Below are 19060 nucleotides of genomic sequence, written 5' to 3'. Positions count from 1 at the left end.
TCTCTTCATGGTTTACCTTTTTGCTTACCAGTTGTTTTAAATATTTCAGTAAGCAGTTATTATTATTTTTTTTTATAAAAGTCCTAAGTAGTTGGGGCGCCTGGGTAGCTCAGTTGGTTAAGCGTCTGCTTTCAGCTCAGGTCATGATCCTGGGATCCTGGGACTGAGTTCTGTGTTGGGCTCCCTGCTCAGCGGAGAGCCCGCTTCTCCCTCTCCCTCTGCCTGCTGCTCTGCCTGCTTGTGCTCTCTCTGCCAGAGAGAGAGAGAGAAAGTATTTTTTAAAAAGTCCTAAATAGTTAAGACTTTGTTTCTAAATATTTTGTGTATACATTTGCCATTGTAAGTGAGATCTGTCTTTTATTATGATTTCTTGATGGCTATTATTGGTAAGAATTTAGGGAAACAAAGTATTTAAGAGAGATTTTTTTTTTTAAGATTCTATTTGTTTATTTTAGCAGGGGGAGGGGCAGACAGAAGGGGAGAGAGAGTATCCCAAGCAGACTTCACTCTGTGCATGGAGCGTGATGCCAGCTAGATCCCAGGACCCTGAGATCATGACCTGAGTGGAAATCAGGAGTCAGACACTCAATTGACTGAACCACCCAGGCTTTCCCTTGAAAGATATTAATTAACTTCCAGTTTGAAGAAATGAAATTCTGTAGCTTTTTAAAAAAGTTTTGAGGTTCCTAAGATGGATCCTTGGTTTGGGTAAAAACTACACATTCTGTTATAGGCTGTGAACATTGGACATTCTTTAGTAATGTTTAGGAAGAACATATTGAACATTGTTTAGGGGTAAGTGTAAATAAAAATACTGAATACTACTAGTGACTTAAACTCTGCATCTTTTTCATCTAAGTAATTTTTGGATGTGTAGTGCTCTAAGCTCCTTATAAACAGAATTTTACGTAAAAATCTAATAAATGGAAACTCCTTAATTGGCAGAATAACTTAAAACATAAGTTTAACTCAAAATACAAGTGAAATTTAAGTGAAGGAAAAGAAAATACATTGTTATTTTCATCTTTACCCATCATTTATAAAATTTAGCCGTTCTTTGTTATGTCTAGGTGGAAAACCATGAATTCCTTGTAAAACCTTCATTTGATCCCAATCTGAGTGAATTAAGAGAAATAATGGATGACTTGGAAAAGAAGATGCAGTCAACATTAGTAAGTGCAGCAAGAGATCTAGGTAAGAGGGCCTCATTGGCGGTTTGAATAATTCTTTTGTCTATGTAGTATCCCCACTGGTGTAGAATTACTCTCCTGGAAGACACAGTGGATCACGCTGCTTCCTTGTTTAAAGTGCAGGCCTTTCTTCCACAGAATAAAATTACAAAGACTTCCAAGTTGAGGTACAGGATACTTTGCATCTGGAGCCTCACCCTCTTCCAGATTTGTCTCTTACCAACTCTCCAACCCCAGGATGATTCCACATTCCTGCCAGACAAATTAACCAAGAGGCCCTTGCATCATTTCCTTGAAATAGGATCAGTATTAAATGTCACCTCCTCTGTAAGCTTCATTCTACTAGGAATAGTTCATTGATTTGGCCTTGGGGTTCCCAAGCACTTCATTAACATCAGCTTTTTTTAAATGTCTGCCTTTCATACTAGATTTTTTTTTTTTTTTTTTGAGAAGGAGAGAAGGCGTGCGTCAGTGGGGGGAGGGGCAGAGGGAGAAGGAGAGAAAAAAGCTTAAGCAGGCTCCTCCTCACCTAGTGTAGAGCCCAGTGTGGGACTCAATCCCAGGACCCTGAGATCATGACCTGAGCCGAAATCAAGAGTCTGCCGCTTAAACAACGGAGCCACCCAGGTGCCCCATGCTAGATTATTAATTCCCTAGTTAATCTCGTGTTATTCACGCTAATTTGTTCTGAATTTATGAACCTTTTGGTTTGAGCATCTCTCATATGTATGTTGACTAAATAAATATATTTAGCATATTAGAAGACCCGTCAAGCAAGGACCACCCTGCCCTATGCATGCGGGCGGGGGGGAGGCCTGGGGGGGGCGGGTGTAGGTCTTTATGATAATCACCTGTGACCAACAAAGAATAACCAGACCCTAAAAAGGAAGTAAGCCATTGAGGGTGTTATCAATAGAGATGTTAAAGGATTTAAGTTCCCTGGTTAACTTTCCATAAAAGACCAACCCTGAAGTTGCCAGTGAGGACCCTCTCACTCTTGAGAGCTGTTTCTGTATCTTCACTTACTATACTTCCTTTTTTCTTTTTTTTTTTAAAGATTTTATTTATTTATTCGACAGAGATAGAGACAGCCAGCGAGAGAGGGAACACAAGCAGGGGGAGTGGGAGAGGAAGAAGCAGGCTCCTAGTGGAGGAGCCTGATGTGGGGCTCGATCCCATAACGCCGGGATCATGCCTTGAGCCGAAGGCAGACGCTTAACCGCTGTGCCACCCAGGCGCCCCCCACTTACTATACTTCTGACGCTTTACACACACACGCGCACGCACAAGACCTCTGAGGCAGTAATTCTTACTAAACTTATGGAGAATCTGATGGAAGTTATGAATCCTATTCCTAGAAATATGTCCATACCTACATATACAAAAAATTTTGCAAATAGTTACCATGGAGAATTCATATATGGACTAGACCCTGGGTAAAGAATCTTTGCTTTTTTTTACCCTTCTCATTGCATAGCTTTCTACATTCTTTCTATGATCTCTTTCCTCCCCAGCCCAGTGAAATCTGTCTTTAGTTCTTTGCTGCTGCTAATATTTGATAGCCATGCTTTAGCAATTGAATTTGTAGATACGATCTCTCTTTTCTGATTTATACTCTGAAGATCACCTTGATGAATGAGATGATGGGGACAGACTTACAAAAACTCAAAGATCTTAGGTAAATAAAATCTAGCTGATTGGTCATTGCATATTTTGTGAAGTTTCCTACACTTAACAGAAAATATGTGTCCTAACAGAAAATATGTGTCCTAGTTTTATAGAGTTTCATTGTGAGAGTCTTAAGTTTTTGTTTGGAAAGTGTGTTTGTTCACTTTAATCCTACTCTGTATTAGTTCCAGAGAAATGCTTCAAGGGCGGGGGCCGGATCGTATCCGTCCTCGTGCCCTTAGCCCACTGCTGTGCTCTGCAGTCTTGGATGGGTGTACCTGGAAAGTACTTCCACGTCAGAAGCTACCATTAATAGGAGAGTTCGAGGATTTTATAGATAGCCTTCATTCATGTAGTTTTTGAGTGAAGTAGAATTTGAATATTTCCCGGTTAGATTGTCTTAATAATTTCCACTGTGCTGTCTTGTAATAAGAGTTAATTATTTTAAACATTTACATTGAAAGATGGCTGTAGACGTCTATGACATACTTTTTCTTTATTTCCATATTATGAAGGTTTGGATCCTGGCAAACAGATTAAACTGGATTCCAGTGCACAGTTTGGTTATTACTTTCGCGTAACATGTAAGGAAGAAAAAGTCCTTCGTAACAATAAAAACTTCAGTACGGTGGACATTCAGAAGAATGGTGTTAAATTTACCAACAGGTTTGTATGCCTACGTTATTTTGTTAAGCCTTCAATAGGTCCATGGAACTAAATTATTCTCTGATGTGACATGAATGTTCTATGATAAGGAAGTTTTACTTTACTTGTTAATTGATATGAGGTATCAAGTAAGAATGAAGCGTTCTTTTCTTATAAGAGCCTCATCAGGTGTTCCAACACCCCTCGTTAAATAACTCTTTTCCTTATTGACTGAAGTGACACTCTGGGTCTGTTTTTTTGTTTTTTGTTTGTTTTGTTTTATAAAGATTTTATTATTTGAGCGAGAGCACAAGCAGGGGGTGGGTGTGGAGAGGGAGAAGCAGGCTCCCTGCTGAGCAGGAAGCCTGGAATGGGGGCTCTCTCCCAAGATCCTGGAATCAAGCCCTGCATCAGGCTCTCTGCTCATTGGGGAGTCTGCTTCTGCCTCTCCCTCTGCCCCTCCTCCAGCTTGTGCTCTCACTCGCTCACTCACTCTCTGTCTCTCAAATAAATAAAATCTTTACCAAAAAAAAAAAAGAAGATTGTTCTTGGGCACCTGTGTGGCTCAGTTGGTTAAGCATCTGCCTTTGGTTCAGGTCATAATCCTAGAGTCCTGGGATCGAGTTCCGCATCAGGCTCCTCCCCCCCCCCCCCCGCTTATGCATGCTCTATTAAATAAATAAATAAAATCTTCAAAAAAATTTTAAAAAGATTGTTCTTTCCTATATCTGTCTCACCATTCTTTTGTCAATACAAAAGAGATTGTATTATAGTTTATATTACACTTCCATATTGATTAGAGTTAGTTCCCCATCATATCTCTGCTTTATAATTATTTTCACATTTGTTTTTCTAAGAAAGTTTTGATGTCATTTATCAATTTAAAAAATTCTGGTATATCAGTTGGATATATAAATTAGTTTAGGGAGATGCCTACCAGCCTTAGTGAGGCCACTTCCTAGATTATTGCTTTTTCAAAATCCTGTTTCATGTTGAAAAAGATTTTACAAGTTTTTCTTTTCCTTCACTGATGTTAGAAAGTTTCTGAAGCAAATCATTTATAGGTGAAAGAAGAATTATTTTGAAATAATCTTCCATGTTTTGGGGTGGTGATATCTATCTTTTTCCTTCTGTACTGTATTAGAATTTATGGCAGGCCTTACACCCACCCCTCCTGAATATTCCCAGTACTTTACAGGTAGTTTTGTGTATGTGATCCCCTTTTATCCATTTATTCAGCAAGTGTTTTGAGTGTTTATTATGTGCAGTCATTATTCTAGGTGTTCGGACACCCCAGGAATGGAAACAATCTGTTTGGTTTGTTTCTTGTAACAATTCTGAAATAAATAGGTTTATCTCCCATTAGTTAGATGGAGAAGCTGAAACTCCCAATTCCCCAGGATTAGATAACTAGTAACATTAGATACTCACAGCTAGATCTCCTATTGCCCAATTTAGTAGTAGTTGTTCTTCCAGCAAACTATATCCCTGATTCAAACTCTATTCAATAATGGCTTAGCTGAGATGGAACTTTTGGGCTATTATAACCATCTTCGAATCTCCATTGGTTAGTTATAAGTAAAAGAGATTGAGCTCAATGACCACATTTAGTCTAAAAGGTGTGAAGATTCCTTTATTAATTCATTTTTGTCAATAAATTGAATGCTTGCTGTGTATCTGATTCTTTGATCATGTAATTTTCCTTAAAAACCTCCAGTGTCTGTCATCCAGAAAAAGCTGCAGTCTTTATTGTAACCTGCACTGTCTGGTCCCCATCCCCATCCACTTTCATCTCTTGTTTGCTCTTCCTTCACATAGTGGTCTCACTTTTACAATGTCTTTGCCTCTGCTTGTCTTCCTTTAATTTTTTCTGTTTGCCTGTTTCTTAGCAGTCTTTGCTGCTGCTACTTGCCCATGCGCTGTTCCTGAGCTGTGTGTATGTATTAGGCCATCAGCTAATCCATCAATTCACAATTATTGCCTTGGTCCATGTCCTCCTCCATCTAGTGAATGCTTCCCCCCTTTCTCTTCTCTGTGCCCCCATCCTGTCTTTTTTTTTTTTATTTCATTCCCTTCCTTTGACATCTGTGTATATTTTTCCTTTATTCTCATCCTTCATTTTTTATTTCAATGTACAGTTTTCATTTTTTCTTTACTCAATAAAATTTGGTTTTCAAAAACATTTTCTTACTTTGACAAACTTCAGTATCAAAAGACAGATATACTGTAGTAAGGAGAGAAACTATGTGGTGTGTGTGTGTGTGTGTGTGTGTGTGTGTGAATTTGAAAAGGGGGGTTGGGGCGCCTGGGTGACTCAGTAGGTTAAGTGTCTGCCTTCAGCTCCGGTCATGATCCCAGGGTCCTGGGTTCAAGCCCCACATCGGGCTCCCTGCTCAGTGGGGAGCCTGCTTCTCCTTCTGCCTCTGCTGCTCCCCCTGCTTGTTCTCTCTCTCTCTTTCTCTCTCTGACAAATAAATAAATAAAATCTTAAAAAAAAATGGGAGATGGTCTCTATCTGAAATGAGGATGAAGACTTAATTCCATTTATATATTTTAGAAAAGGTCACAGATCAGAATTTTACTCAGGGGAATAAATGTTACAGCAAGAATTGTGCCAGTGGGCTCTTCCAAACAGCATAAATGTAATATACTGAATTCCATCCACATCTGCCCCTAATGAGTTGCCCATTTTCTACTCACATTTTCATTTTAATTATTGTTTTGGTGCTTTATAGAATAGATGCTCTGGATATATTTTATGTAGTACACATCACTTTAGTAGATGTTTTGATACTTTTAATAATGTCATATCTTGACTTGCAGTAAACTGACTTCTCTCAATGAAGAGTATACCAAAAATAAAACCGAGTACGAGGAAGCCCAGGATGCCATTGTTAAAGAAATTGTCAATATTTCTTCAGGTAAATTTAATAGAGCCAATACATTAAGTGTTCTGACTATAACCTGGTTTTTAGTAATAGAGAAAGTATTGGGATGTTTGAAGAGTGTTTTTTTAAAAAGCTGTTACACACTGTGACTATTATGTTAGGCTACCTATAAGGTAATGCATGCTGTGTTGTGGGAAAAGTAACTGGAAATAACTTTTTTGGGGGGGGTGCAAAATGGTGGTTTATTAGAGCACAGGGACAGGACCCATGGGCAGAAAGACCTGCTGCACCGGGGATGAGGGGTGGCTGATTATATACTATAGGTTATTAAGGTGGAAATAACTCTTATAAATAGAAAGATAAGGCTAGTGCAGGCTAAGGAATGGGAATACCCTGAAAAACAGACATGCATAAAAGCTCAAAATTTATTGTTGTAACAAGGAAAAGAAACACCAAGGACTAAAGGCACTAATAATCTTTATCTATGGGCTCATGCTCTAAGTTTTGGAAATAAATATCACTGAAAAACAACTAGAAAATTACACATGAAGCAAGCCTTTTCAAGGTCTACATGCCATTTTGTAGAATTTCAGAGTTCCTTCTGGAGGGCCCTGTTTGAGAAGATAGCATGGCTTGACACTATGGTATTGCCCTTGGCACAGAATGAATGTATGTTTAGCACAAGGTGGGGCTGATGTGTTAAACTGGAAGGTTTTGCCTGTCACCACATGTGTATCGACTATAACCTTTATTGTGCCTTTCAAAGATAGACCAAGGAACTACTTCAACCAAGTGATCAAAGTTGGCGTCATCAGTAGTGGAACAAATGACATATTTGCTTCCTGATGTGATGTAGAGGGAAGGGCACTGTATTGCCCATGTGGTATTCCTGACAAAAATGTTTAACCTGATTGTTAACAAGAAGGGAAAACGGAGATAAATTTAGATTGTGGGACATACTTTTTAAAGCTTGTACTCTTTAAAAATGTCTGTGTCATGGTAGCAAAAAAGGAATGGCCAGGATCTGTTCTAGATTATAGGAGACTTATGGAGACATAACAAGCAAATCAGTAGATGGTCCTTGAATGGATCCAGGACTAGGAGTTGGGGGTGGGAAAGAGCTATCAAGGACACTCAGGACAAATTGGTGAAGTTTAATAAGAGAGAACATGGTATTGGTGTCATATTTCTTGGGTGGTGTGTATTGTGAGTAAGTAGGAGGATGTCCTCATTTCCAGGATATTCATGCTGAATTACTGAATGGTAAAAAGTCATTTAAAAACTATGTGCTTGTATAATTCTGTAAATTATTTTACTGTTATGAATTTTATAGTAAATCAAAAGACACATAAAACTTAAGGATTTTTTTAAAAAATTTATTTATTTGAGAGAGAGCACAAATGGGGTGGGGAGAGACAGAAGGAGAGGGAGAAGCAGACTCCCCACTGAGCAGGGAGCCCGATGCAGGGCTCAGTCCCAGGACCCTAAGATCATGAACTGAGCCGAAGGCAGACATTTTGAAGAGCCCTGTAAATACTGTATATTCAAGCTGGGAGTCTTCCTCAGGAAAAATATTAACTCTGATTCATCAAGCACCTTCTAGGTTAAAGCTGCTAGCTTTAAACGTTTAAATGGAGGGTGTTTTGTATTTAGAGTTTCCTTGAATTAATTAGTTTTTTTTTCTCTCCCCCCCCCCTCAAGATTTTTTTTTGTTTATTTGGGAGCGAGAATGAGAGCGCGTGAGCAGAGGGGAGAGGGAGAAGTAGATTCCTAGCTGAGCAGGGAGCCCGATGAGGGACTTGATCCCAGGACCTTGGGATCATGATCTAAGCGAAAGGCAGATGCTTAACTAACTGAGCCACCCAGGTGCCCCTAGAGTTACCTTGAATTTAAATGAAACCTTTTCTTGGTCTAATATACACATTATCTGTATTTAAAAATGTAATGGAGCGGGGCGCCTGGGTGGCGCAGTCGTTAAGCGTCTGCCTTCGGCTCTGGGCGTGATCCCGGCGTTCTGGGATCGAGCCCCACATCAGGCTCCTCCACTATGAGCCTGCTTCTTCCTCTCCTACTCCCCCTGCTTGTGTTCCTTCTCTTGCTGGCTGTTTCTCTCTCTCTGTCAACTAAATAAATAAAATCTTTAAAAAAAAAAAAATGTAATGGAGCAGGGCACCTGGGTGCCTCAGTTGGTTAAGCATCTGCCTTCGGCTCAGGTCATAATGGGATTGAGCCCCACATTGGGGTCTCTGCTCAGTGGTGTACCTGTGCTTCTCCCTCTCCCTCTGCCTGCCGCTCTGCCTACTGGTGCTCTCTCTTTCTCTGTCAAATAAAGAAATAAAATCTTAAAAAAAAATTTTTTTTTAATGTAATGGATCATCTTTGTAATTCTTTATCTTGCTAATAAACCAAAGTAGACGATGCTGTTAAGAGCCAGGTGATGTGAGATACCTTAACAGGCTTCAGTTTTCCTTTTCTAAAGTAGTTACAGTAAACACTCCATTAACGTTTAAGTAATTCTTGCAGGTTCTTGTTCCTACATGATAGGGGAGTGTGAATCATTTCTTTCTTTCTTTCTTTTTTTTTTTTAAAGAATACCTGTTAGGTAAGACAGGAATAAATGTAAAAGTGGTATAACAATAAGAGAATTATTTATATTCAGCCATTCATAAGTTAATTTTTATTTTTAAAACATTTTATCACTTTTATGGGGAACAAGGGAATCAAAGATGAATCCCACTTCTTGCCATTTGATTAAATTCATAACTTCGTGTTTTTCTAAAATTAAGCAGTATTCTCGTGAATGTCCTTTGACGCTTTTGAGACGTTGGTGCCCGTGTGATAGTTCTACATAATGTGTGGGATGTTTCACCAACCCCTCTAAGCTATTAAAATGTAAGAATCTATTCTAAAAATGTTGGCCATTTTTATTGTTTGAACATGAATTACCTACCATGTGTCAGGGACTTTTTAGTGTACATAATAGCTTTTAGTTTTAATGTTCTAGAAGAGTAGAATCTCACTGAAAGTATTTTAAGGGACAATTATGGATCTAAATTTTGCTAAAATTCAACTGCATGTGGTACTGATGGGGGAAAAAAAGCTCAAGTAACCCTCCTGTGGTCAGGTTTATGTAGGCACAGGCCTTGATGGTCACATTATTATATCTGACAACCTGGTGTTTGCGTGTATCTTATGATAAGCAGCTGTGTGTTTTCCATTTTAATGGATTTTTGTAAGGGAGGGCATCACACTCTTTCTATTTTTGAAATCTATTCATAGTAGGGGAAGATGTAGTAATACATTTTAACCTTGTGGTGAGGTTTTAGGTGCTCTTTCAAGTTTAGTTATGGCAAACTCCTGTTAATTTTTTAAAAAGTATATAAGGAAATGGATTTTAAATTCCCAGATAGGGGAGTTAAATTTATTCCTATAACTGCTTATATGTATTTTCTTTATTCCGTATCCCTGTGCACATTTCCTATTTTTATACAGGCTACGTAGAACCGATGCAGACGCTCAATGACGTGTTAGCTCAGCTAGATGCTGTTGTCAGCTTTGCCCACGTGTCAAATGCAGCACCTGTTCCGTATGTGCGACCGGTCATTTTGGAGAAAGGACAAGGAAGAATTACATTGAAAGCATCCAGACACGCTTGTGTTGAAGTTCAAGATGAAGTTGCATTTATTCCTAATGATGTTCACTTCGAAAAAGATAAACAGATGTTCCACATCATTACTGGTAAAAACAAAAAAACAACAAAACCCACAAAAACCTAATTTATGGACTTTTGGGGGGTAATGTTTTTCCCTTTTTTAATGTTGGAGTGGAAGTATTTAAAACTGATGAAGAAAATCCTAGTTCTTGGCGTTAGAAAAAGAGCACGTTATTCATGCTAGTTGGTAATATGTTCACATTTGGATTAGAGGGAAGATTTGGAAGGAGGGGGAGGCCTTAGAGTGAATGTTATCTTTATATGAAACTTCTGTTCCAGGGGTTTAGTTCATTTAAAAATGAACATGCCTTCGGGGCGCCTGGGTGGCACAGCGGTTAAGCGTCTGCCTTCGGCTCAGGGCGTGATCCCGGCGTTATGGGATCGAGCCCCACATCAGGCTCCTCCGCTATGAGCCTGCTTCTTCCTCTCCCACTCCCCCTGCTTGTGTTCCCTCTCTCGCTGGCTGTCTCTATCTCTGTCAAATAAATAAATAAAATCTTTAAAAAAAAAAAAAATGAACATGCCTTCAACCTCAAAGCCTACCTTTGAGCCAGACCTTTCAATAGTGAGGTCACTGAAGGTCAAACAGAACTGACTGCTGGAATGACCTCAGCTTAGGGTAGCAATTCTTTTAAAGACATGGGACTGTATTCATGTGAACTTTGAAAAAAATGTGCTTATAGACTAATGCATCATGTGTCAAACTGAAGTATTTTTAGATCTTAGCCAGATTCTAGAAAACAAAAGTGGAGGGGGGTAGTCTTGGGCAAATGTATTTGGGAAAAAGTCAGTGTTAATATTCTAGTTCCCCAAATGGATTTTCAAGTTCATATGATCTAACCCAGAGAAATAAATTGTACTTCAGAAAAAGTAGGGTTGTATCTTAGGGCTTTAGTGTGGAGTTTAAGTGATTTGAAGGATTAGACCATATGACCCATTCACTAATAGCCTCGTTTATTAAGGAATTACGGTGTTTAGTTGGTTAATCAATTAGGTGTGTACTACTTTTCTGGATGACATAAAGTTATCGTGCAGGCAGCTCTATGAGCTGTGGAAAAATCAATCTCTGGTTTTTCTAGGCAAATTACAGGTAAGGTATATTTCTCATGGTCCTCTTGATGAAGGGTGCCATGTAGGTTTGTCCGAAGGGAAGATAGCATTCCTCTGGCAGTTGATGGTTCCGCTGCTTATATGCCATATCTGTAGGGCCCAGTGATTAGCCACAAATGTGCGATTTAGGACTAGCAGTTTATTAGTGGCAGAAGTAAATTAATAATCTTGCTTTTTGATGTGATTTATTTTAAAGGCCCCAATATGGGAGGTAAATCCACATATATTCGCCAAACTGGGGTGATAGTTCTCATGGCCCAGATTGGGTGTTTTGTGCCGTGTGAGTCAGCGGAAGTGTCCATTGTGGACTGCATCTTGGCCCGCGTAGGGGCTGGTGACAGTCAGTTGAAAGGAGTCTCCACATTCATGGCTGAAATGCTAGAAACTGCTTCTATTCTCAGGTGAGTGATTTTCCCAGTCCCCTCAAAACAAATGAATGTTCTGTCCTGTGAGAAGTACATTTGCAGATTCATCTATAAAACATCGGAGAACCTTTATCTATAATAGTTTTCTTGTGAACTTTATGCACTTCATATTGTCTTAAAAGGGTAATTGGTAATAGTTGAGGAAAGCTTTGATTTTTAAATTTGTCTTAAGGCTTCTGGTAGTTGTTCACTTTTTGACCCCCACCACTACTATGCTTTTGCTTGAACTATTCACAATACCTGGAATGTTTACCCATGTCCTTTCCAATCTTACAGAAATTCTACTTCTCTGATGACTTTCCTTGTCACATAATCCTCAGATCCTGGGTATTTCTTCTCTGAATTCTTTGACATCCCTGTAATATATTCGGTTTTTTATTTTAGAGGTTACTGAAATCTCTTTATTTCATTTTTTAGGCGCTTTTTTAAAGGTAGAGAAGCTATGCCTTCCATTTCTTGGTGTCTTCTAAAGCACTTCACATATAGTAGATCCCTAGGAAATTACTGTTCATTATTTGTTTGTGGGGAATTTTAGAAGCAGTACAAATATTTGGTATAGTAATTGGTCAGCAAGCTAATATTCATAACTTTAAAAATTAAATAAGCAAAAGGTGTCAGTGGCAATTCACAGAAAAATAAATGACCGGTAAGCACATGAAGAACTGTCGCGTTCTTGGGGCGCCTGGGTGGCTCAGTCAGATAAACATACATGTCGTGATCTCAGGGTCGTGAGTTCAAGCCCCACATTGGGCTCCATGCTGAGTGTGGGAAAAAAAAATACTGTTGCATTCTCTAATTGAGAAAAAAAAATTCCCCTCCTTACGTTTGGTTAAAGAAGAAAAAAAGGAATGCGAATATCTGATTGCTAAGGCTGTGGCCAGCGTGCCAATTTACATGACCACCGTCTGCGTGTCCATAACATGACACCTTTCTCCCATCTTCATGCAGTATTATTTTCTAAAATCTGGGCTGGTTTGATTGGCAAGAAATGAATGATAGCTGATTCGGAAATTCTTTGATTACTACTGGTGAGATTGGTAATTTAAAAAATATGTATTCACTATTTGTTTCCTTTTCCATCAGTTGTTTTTGACTGTTCATTTTCTTCATTTAATTGGCTATTGAATTTTTTATATGTTAAGATAATCTGTTATGTTTGTGGTACATCTTTCCCATTGTATTGCCTTAATTTTGTTTTTTGCATTATCACATATCATGGGCAATTTTCATGTAATTATGTGTTTCAGGTCTGCAACCAAAGATTCTTTAATAATCATAGATGAGTTGGGAAGAGGAACCTCTACCTATGATGGATTTGGGTTAGCGTGGGCTATATCAGAGTACATTGCAACAAAGATTGGTGCTTTTTGCATGTTTGCAACACATTTTCATGAACTTACTGCCTTGGCCAATCAGATACCAACTGTTAATAATCTACATGTCACAGCACTAACTACTGAAGAGACCTTAACTATGCTTTATCAGGTGAAGAAAGGTGAGTGTAAACCACTGGTGTGCTGTAAATTAGGTGTGGCAGTGGGAAACTTCTACCCTTGACATCATCAGTCATTGCCTTATTCTGAGTATGAATTATTGATGTTTGTACAGAACACACGCTTAGTTCATAATCTGGGTACGAGGACAGGGTACATTATATTTCTGTGTCTCATACTAGGACCACTCATTATAAGACAGTTACAGAAAGAATAACCCATACTCTTCAACATTACCAGAGGGTTTTGTACCTCCCATGGCAGCCTGATTCCTTGTCAGAGTACCTACTGGATAGTAGCAGTAATAAGCTTTGAAGTTCCAAGGCTCTGTTACTGTTGAAGAAACCATTTATTACAATTATCTCATTGTATTTTTAAGGGTGTGTTACATAAACAGGTTCATTTAAAGGTAGGGTTTCCACAAATCCTGAAATTGTTAGTAGTTCTCACATAGGGAATGACTTGTTGGCATTTCATCCTTTCAGAAAAGTTCGTCATTTGTGGGTCTGGCTAATGAGATTTACCAAGTTGAAGAGATTAACATGCAGTAAAGTTTTTGCTGCCTCAGCATTTCACCAGTCATTGGAATAGCTTTCTCAGATGGCTTTCTGATTTTCCAAGAACACATTTTCTTGCATCAGTTGGTTGTACATAAGTACAATATTATTTTTGGTTCTTTTGTCCTTTGTTGCTTATGCTTCAGTGGGAATCCTTTTGACTTACTGTGTTTACAGTATTATGATTATTATTGATATAAAATATAGATACTTTTAGGGGCGCCTGGGTGGTTCAGTTGGGTAAGCATCTGCCTTTGGCTCATCCCAGAGTCCTGGGATAGAATCCCGTGTCTGGCTCCCTGCTCAGCAGGGGAGCCTGCTTCTCCCTCCCTCTCTGCCGCTCACCCTACTTGTGCCTTCCCACTTCTGTCTGTCAAATAAATAAATAAAATCTTTTTAAAAATAAAATGAAATATAGATACTTTTAGTTGGACCTGGCATTTAGCATGAAGTTGAAGTTTTGCGTTTTGTATGATAAATGGGTTCAGAATTTGATTTATTAGAGAGAGTGCCTGCGTGTAAGAGGGCAGGGAGGGGCTGAGGGAGAGAATCTCCAAGCTGACTCCCCGCGGAGCATGGAGCCTGCTGTGAGGCTTGATCTCACACACACACACACACACACACACACACACCCCGCCATCTTGACCTGAGCTGAAACCAAGAGTTGGATACTTAACCAACTGAGCCACCCAGATGCTTCAAGAAGTGGGTTCAGAATTTTATTTTATTTTTAATTTTTTAAAAAGATTTTATTTATTTATTTGACACGGAGTGAGAGAGCACGAGCAGGGGGCAGAGGGAGAGAGAGAAGCAGACTCCTCACTGAGCAGGGGGCCCGATGAAGGGCTTGATCCCAGGACGTGGGATCATGACCTCAGCTAAAGGCAGATACTTAACCAGCTGGGCCGGCCAGGCTCCCCTGGGTTCAGAATTTTAAAAGACCAGATGACCTGAGGAGAAGAAGATAGGAATAAATCCATCCATCACTGTGGATGCTTATCAAACATTTGCTTCTATTTTATTTTTGTTTGTTTCTCTTAGTTGTGCAGAGTATCCAGCCCCAGAATGAATGGGATATATAACTAGGCCAAAAAAATTTTACAGTTGATACATAGTTGAGGCAAAAACGGAAGCTCCATGATAACCCTGTGAGCATCATTCGTATTAAACGTCCCTTTATTTTCTGCAAACGGGGAGGAAGATAGTCCATAAAATTTATTAGTAATTTGGGTCCAAGATTGCATTGTCATGTGCTTGCAGTAGTTCAGAATCAGAATACGGTTATGTAAGAATGGTAGGTAACTTTCCTAAGACCAGTGTTGTAAATATTTGTATTTATCCAACCACTTTCCTGAAGTCACTGTCTAAAAAATTATGTAGGCAGATCTAGAGGTTGGACCGTTCAGTAATAAGCCATATATTTTGAATTTAAGTGTTCTTAATTAGTGACACATTTGGGTTTTTTTCTTCTTTATTTAGTTCCTCTCTTATGAAATGAGAAAACCTCAGAGGGATAATTGAGTTGATAAATTTTTCTTCAGATTCTGATCTTTGTCCAGACCTCTGAGGATTTGCTATCAAGTTTTTTTTTTTTTTTTTTTTTTTTTGGGATATTTTTATTTTTCCTACTACATTTGTCAAGGATAAAATAAAACACTGTGTGCCGAGTCATAATTACTTTCCACTGAAGGCTTAATTAAAATTCTTTCATCTAAGTTTCTCTGAAACATTTGGCTGATGTATTTGAAATACAGTTTGAAATACAGTTAAGTTTCCAAAGGACAAAGTGAGATGGGTAGGTTCTGTTTACATCGGTTGCTGTCTCTTTCTGCCCTGCTCCTCACAACCCCCAAATTTCTTACAGGTGTCTGTGATCAGAGTTTCGGGATTCATGTCGCAGAGCTTGCCAATTTCCCTAGGCATGTTATAGAGTGTGCGAGACAAAAAGCTCTGGAGCTAGAGGAGTTTCAATATATTGGAGAATCACAAGGATATGATGACATGGAACCAGCCGCAAAGAGGTGCTATCTGGAAAGAGAGGTTTGTCACATTGTGTTTGTAATTATTGAATCCCGTGTTGTTAGATCTGTCGGGTCGCCTGCGGTTCTAATACTTACTTGATCATTCATTGTTGCCTTTCACTTAAATTTCTGTGCGTGGCAAAGACTTCATCTTATTGTTTTGATTTCTGCACTATGTACCTGACCAGAAGAGAGCATGTCAGTACCACATTGAAAACGTAGGAGGATAGGATGTTAGTCTACGTTTAAAGTAAGTAATTCAAAAGAGTTACAGACGCCCAAGCGCTTGTTTGATTCCTTCATGAACAAATAGGTTAAGTCCAGTTAACTGCATATTTACTGAGTAATTACTTAGTTAAGGGAATAACAAAGAAATAAACACAGTTTTTGCCTAACAGTTGTCTAGAATCTAGTTGGGGAGATAATAATGAACATGTCAAGGAGAATAATGGGGTATATGATATGCTTACTCTGGAAAGCTCTTTGTGGGCAGGGTGTTTCAGTTCTCATGGGAGAAGTGCATCTTCGGTTAGGCCTTCTCTGAGTGATGGGTGAAATTTCCATGTTCACACAGAAAGGTACAACATACGCCCAATGTATTTTTTTTTTTCTAAGTAAAGGATAATTCTCTACAATAATCAAAAGGATCTTAATTCACTGCTGGGTCCTGGCAGCATTTACTGTGGTTATGCATTGTGAGAACCTCTTGTCATGATTTTAGCTTTTACCCAGTCAGTTTTTTGATGTTCCTCCCTGACAGATAGATAATTGTTACGATAATAGATGATCGTATATGATTTTTAAGCTTAAAAGGTACAGTTTTGTCTGTTGTACCTGTGCAGGCAGGAGAAATGCATTATATCTTGTGCATTATGCCTTAGTTAGGGAGGTTGCTGTGAAATGGTCTTGTTAGCAGCACCACAGCTATTGGTGATCTGGGGTTAGGTAGGCTCTTTTATGTAATCCCTGGTTTCCAACTACAACAGAAACCATGTACTTTTGATAATATTAATTACATTGTATTTTGAAAAAACTTGAAGCTAAGGGAGATGCATAACTATCAATGTTCAGTCTAGATTCTGTCATTACTTGAAAATAATACACTTGTTATTTAATAGAGAAATGTATCTTCTTTACCTTACCATTTGGGTATCTACCTTTCAACCTTTAAGGTACTTATTACCAACAAGCTCCGTGCATGAAAAGCAGACTTTTTAGTTCTGCTTCATATGTGATGATAAGCGTTTACATAGTACTTAACCTTTGCCAAGCACCGTTCTAATAAGCACGTATACTGACTCTCCAGTTCTCCCAACAGCCCTGTGAGGTTGGAATATTATCATCCCCATGTTACGAATGAGGAATGTGGGTTAAGGAATTTCCCATGATGACATGGCAAGGAATGGCTATGCTCTAGAATGCCAATAACTGGCCAGTAAAATGTAATTTAGAAATTCCGTGTGTATGAGTCCTGAATTTTCAGTGACCGTTTATGCCTTATAGTATTTATAAACCTTGAGTTCTTTTTCTCCCAGAAGATTAAGTTTATATATCGATTATAAAAGATGAGTGATTTAGTGACTACTAAAATATTGAGCCCCTTTTCATTAGCAGCTGAAAATGTATTTATAAATATCCTTTAATGACTTGCTATGAAGAAATATAGTCAACTAAGGGCTTTCTATATATTCTGGATAGTGCACACTTAAAATTTAAAGAATGTTCTTTGAATATTGGGTGGTGTATTTAGATTGAAAGTTAATGAAAAAATTCATTAAAATTTATTGTGACTTTTTAGAAAGATGTTTTGAAGACTAATGGAACATTCATATGTCTTTCAGCAAGGTGAAAAAATTATTCAGGAGTTTTTATCCAAGGTGAAGCAAGTGCCTTTTACTGAAATGTCAGAAGAAAACATCACAATGAAGTTAAAACAGCTGAAAGCTGAGGTAATAGCAAAGAATAATAGTTTTGTAAATGAAATCATTTCACGAATCAAAGTTACTACATGAGAAAATCCCACCAAAGGAGCGAAGAGAATACTGATAAGCTGTTGTCTTTAACACTTTTGTATTGTTTTATATTAACCCTGTTTTCATAGTGCCGGCAATTTGAGACCCATGGGGTATCAACTTAATAAAATATTTAGTAATACTTTGAGTACATTTTCAAAGATTTTTATTTTGGAAGAATGAGAGCTCTAGCTGAGGAATACTTAAATGGACATGGGCAATAGTAGGCAATGTGTTGAATTTCATAAATAAAGTCATGTAGTTTGTGGAATTTGAAATGCGTTGTATTTCTTTGTAGTAGGGCTTGTATACAAGTTTCTTCCCAAATGGTATGGAAAAAGCATGTCGCACCCAAAGACTTTGCAAAAGTAAAGGCCCTTAAAGCTAGAAGGAACCATGGAAATCACTTCGATTGATCTCCACAGTGTCCATATGTTGGCAGGAGCCAGATTGGCTGGATACACATTAGCCAAGGAATTTATTATAAACCTGAAGTCCTAGTGTGACCCTTCAGCCTGTCGGCTGTTCTCCCACCTCTCTCTGTGGGGAGACTTAGAAATCCAGATTTTAATAAAACCATTCAGATTAGGAACCCTGATTTAGACTACTTCTCTTATTTTACAGGAAAGAGATGGAATGGTTAAGAGTTAGTGGCTAGCCCTGCGGAATATGGGTGGGGAGGACCATCTTTCCAATAGTGACGGGATGATGGGGTATCCGTGTAAGAACAAAATGACATTGGATCCCTGCTCCATATATGAAAATGAACTACAGTGAATTTTTTATCTAAATGTATAAGCAAAACTGCAAAGCTTTTAGTGTTTAGTTTTTTAGTTCTATAGAAAATAATACAGGGACATAAATTTTCATGATCTTGGCTTTGGGGAAAAGATATCTTTAAGTCACAACACCATCCACTCAGGTATATTGAAACTAGGTATTTCTTTTCATTAAAAGGCATCACAGAGTGAAAAGACTAGATCCATAATGGGAAAATATATTGGTACTCTATAAGATACCAAAGGATTTATTACCAGAATATATAAAGAACTATACAGTTATTAAGAAAATGGGCATTTAAGAGTTTAAATACATCTCAATAACAAAAAGACAATCCAGTTAAAAGCCAAAGGATCTGAAGAGAGATTTTCCCAAGGAAAATGTACACATGGCCAATAAGCACATGAGAAGGTACAGGATAGCATCAGGGAGATGCCAGTCACAACCACAGGGAGCTACCACTTCGCACGCATTAGCACAGCTAAAATCCAAAGTCCAATAACAAGTATTGATGAGGATGTGGAGGAATTGGAGTTCTCATCCACTGAGAAACGTAAAT

At 38.4% G+C, this 19060-nt stretch overlaps 1 protein-coding gene across 1 annotated transcript in view; it reads left to right on the top strand.

Annotated features, from left to right (window-relative positions):
• The window catches only part of MSH2 (mutS homolog 2), a 72482-nt gene extending 54490 nt beyond the window's left edge, over positions 1 to 17992 (top strand). Inside the window, exons 9-16 of the mRNA XM_008700442.2 lie at positions 1071 to 1194; positions 3374 to 3524; positions 6327 to 6424; positions 9884 to 10129; positions 11410 to 11614; positions 12886 to 13133; positions 15553 to 15728; positions 17551 to 17992. Coding sequence (XP_008698664.2) covers positions 1071 to 1194; positions 3374 to 3524; positions 6327 to 6424; positions 9884 to 10129; positions 11410 to 11614; positions 12886 to 13133; positions 15553 to 15728; positions 17551 to 17721 — 1419 coding nt within the window. The 3' untranslated portion in view covers positions 17722 to 17992. The remainder of the gene's footprint in view (positions 1 to 1070; positions 1195 to 3373; positions 3525 to 6326; positions 6425 to 9883; positions 10130 to 11409; positions 11615 to 12885; positions 13134 to 15552; positions 15729 to 17550) is intronic.
• The last annotated feature ends 1068 nt before the right edge of the window (positions 17993 to 19060 follow it).

This window comes from Ursus maritimus, unplaced genomic scaffold (genome assembly GCF_017311325.1).
Source record: "Ursus maritimus isolate PB19 unplaced genomic scaffold, ASM1731132v1 scaffold_6, whole genome shotgun sequence".
Taxonomy (NCBI): Eukaryota; Metazoa; Chordata; class Mammalia; order Carnivora; family Ursidae; genus Ursus; species Ursus maritimus.
This window is presented reverse-complemented; position numbering and strand designations above follow the sequence as displayed.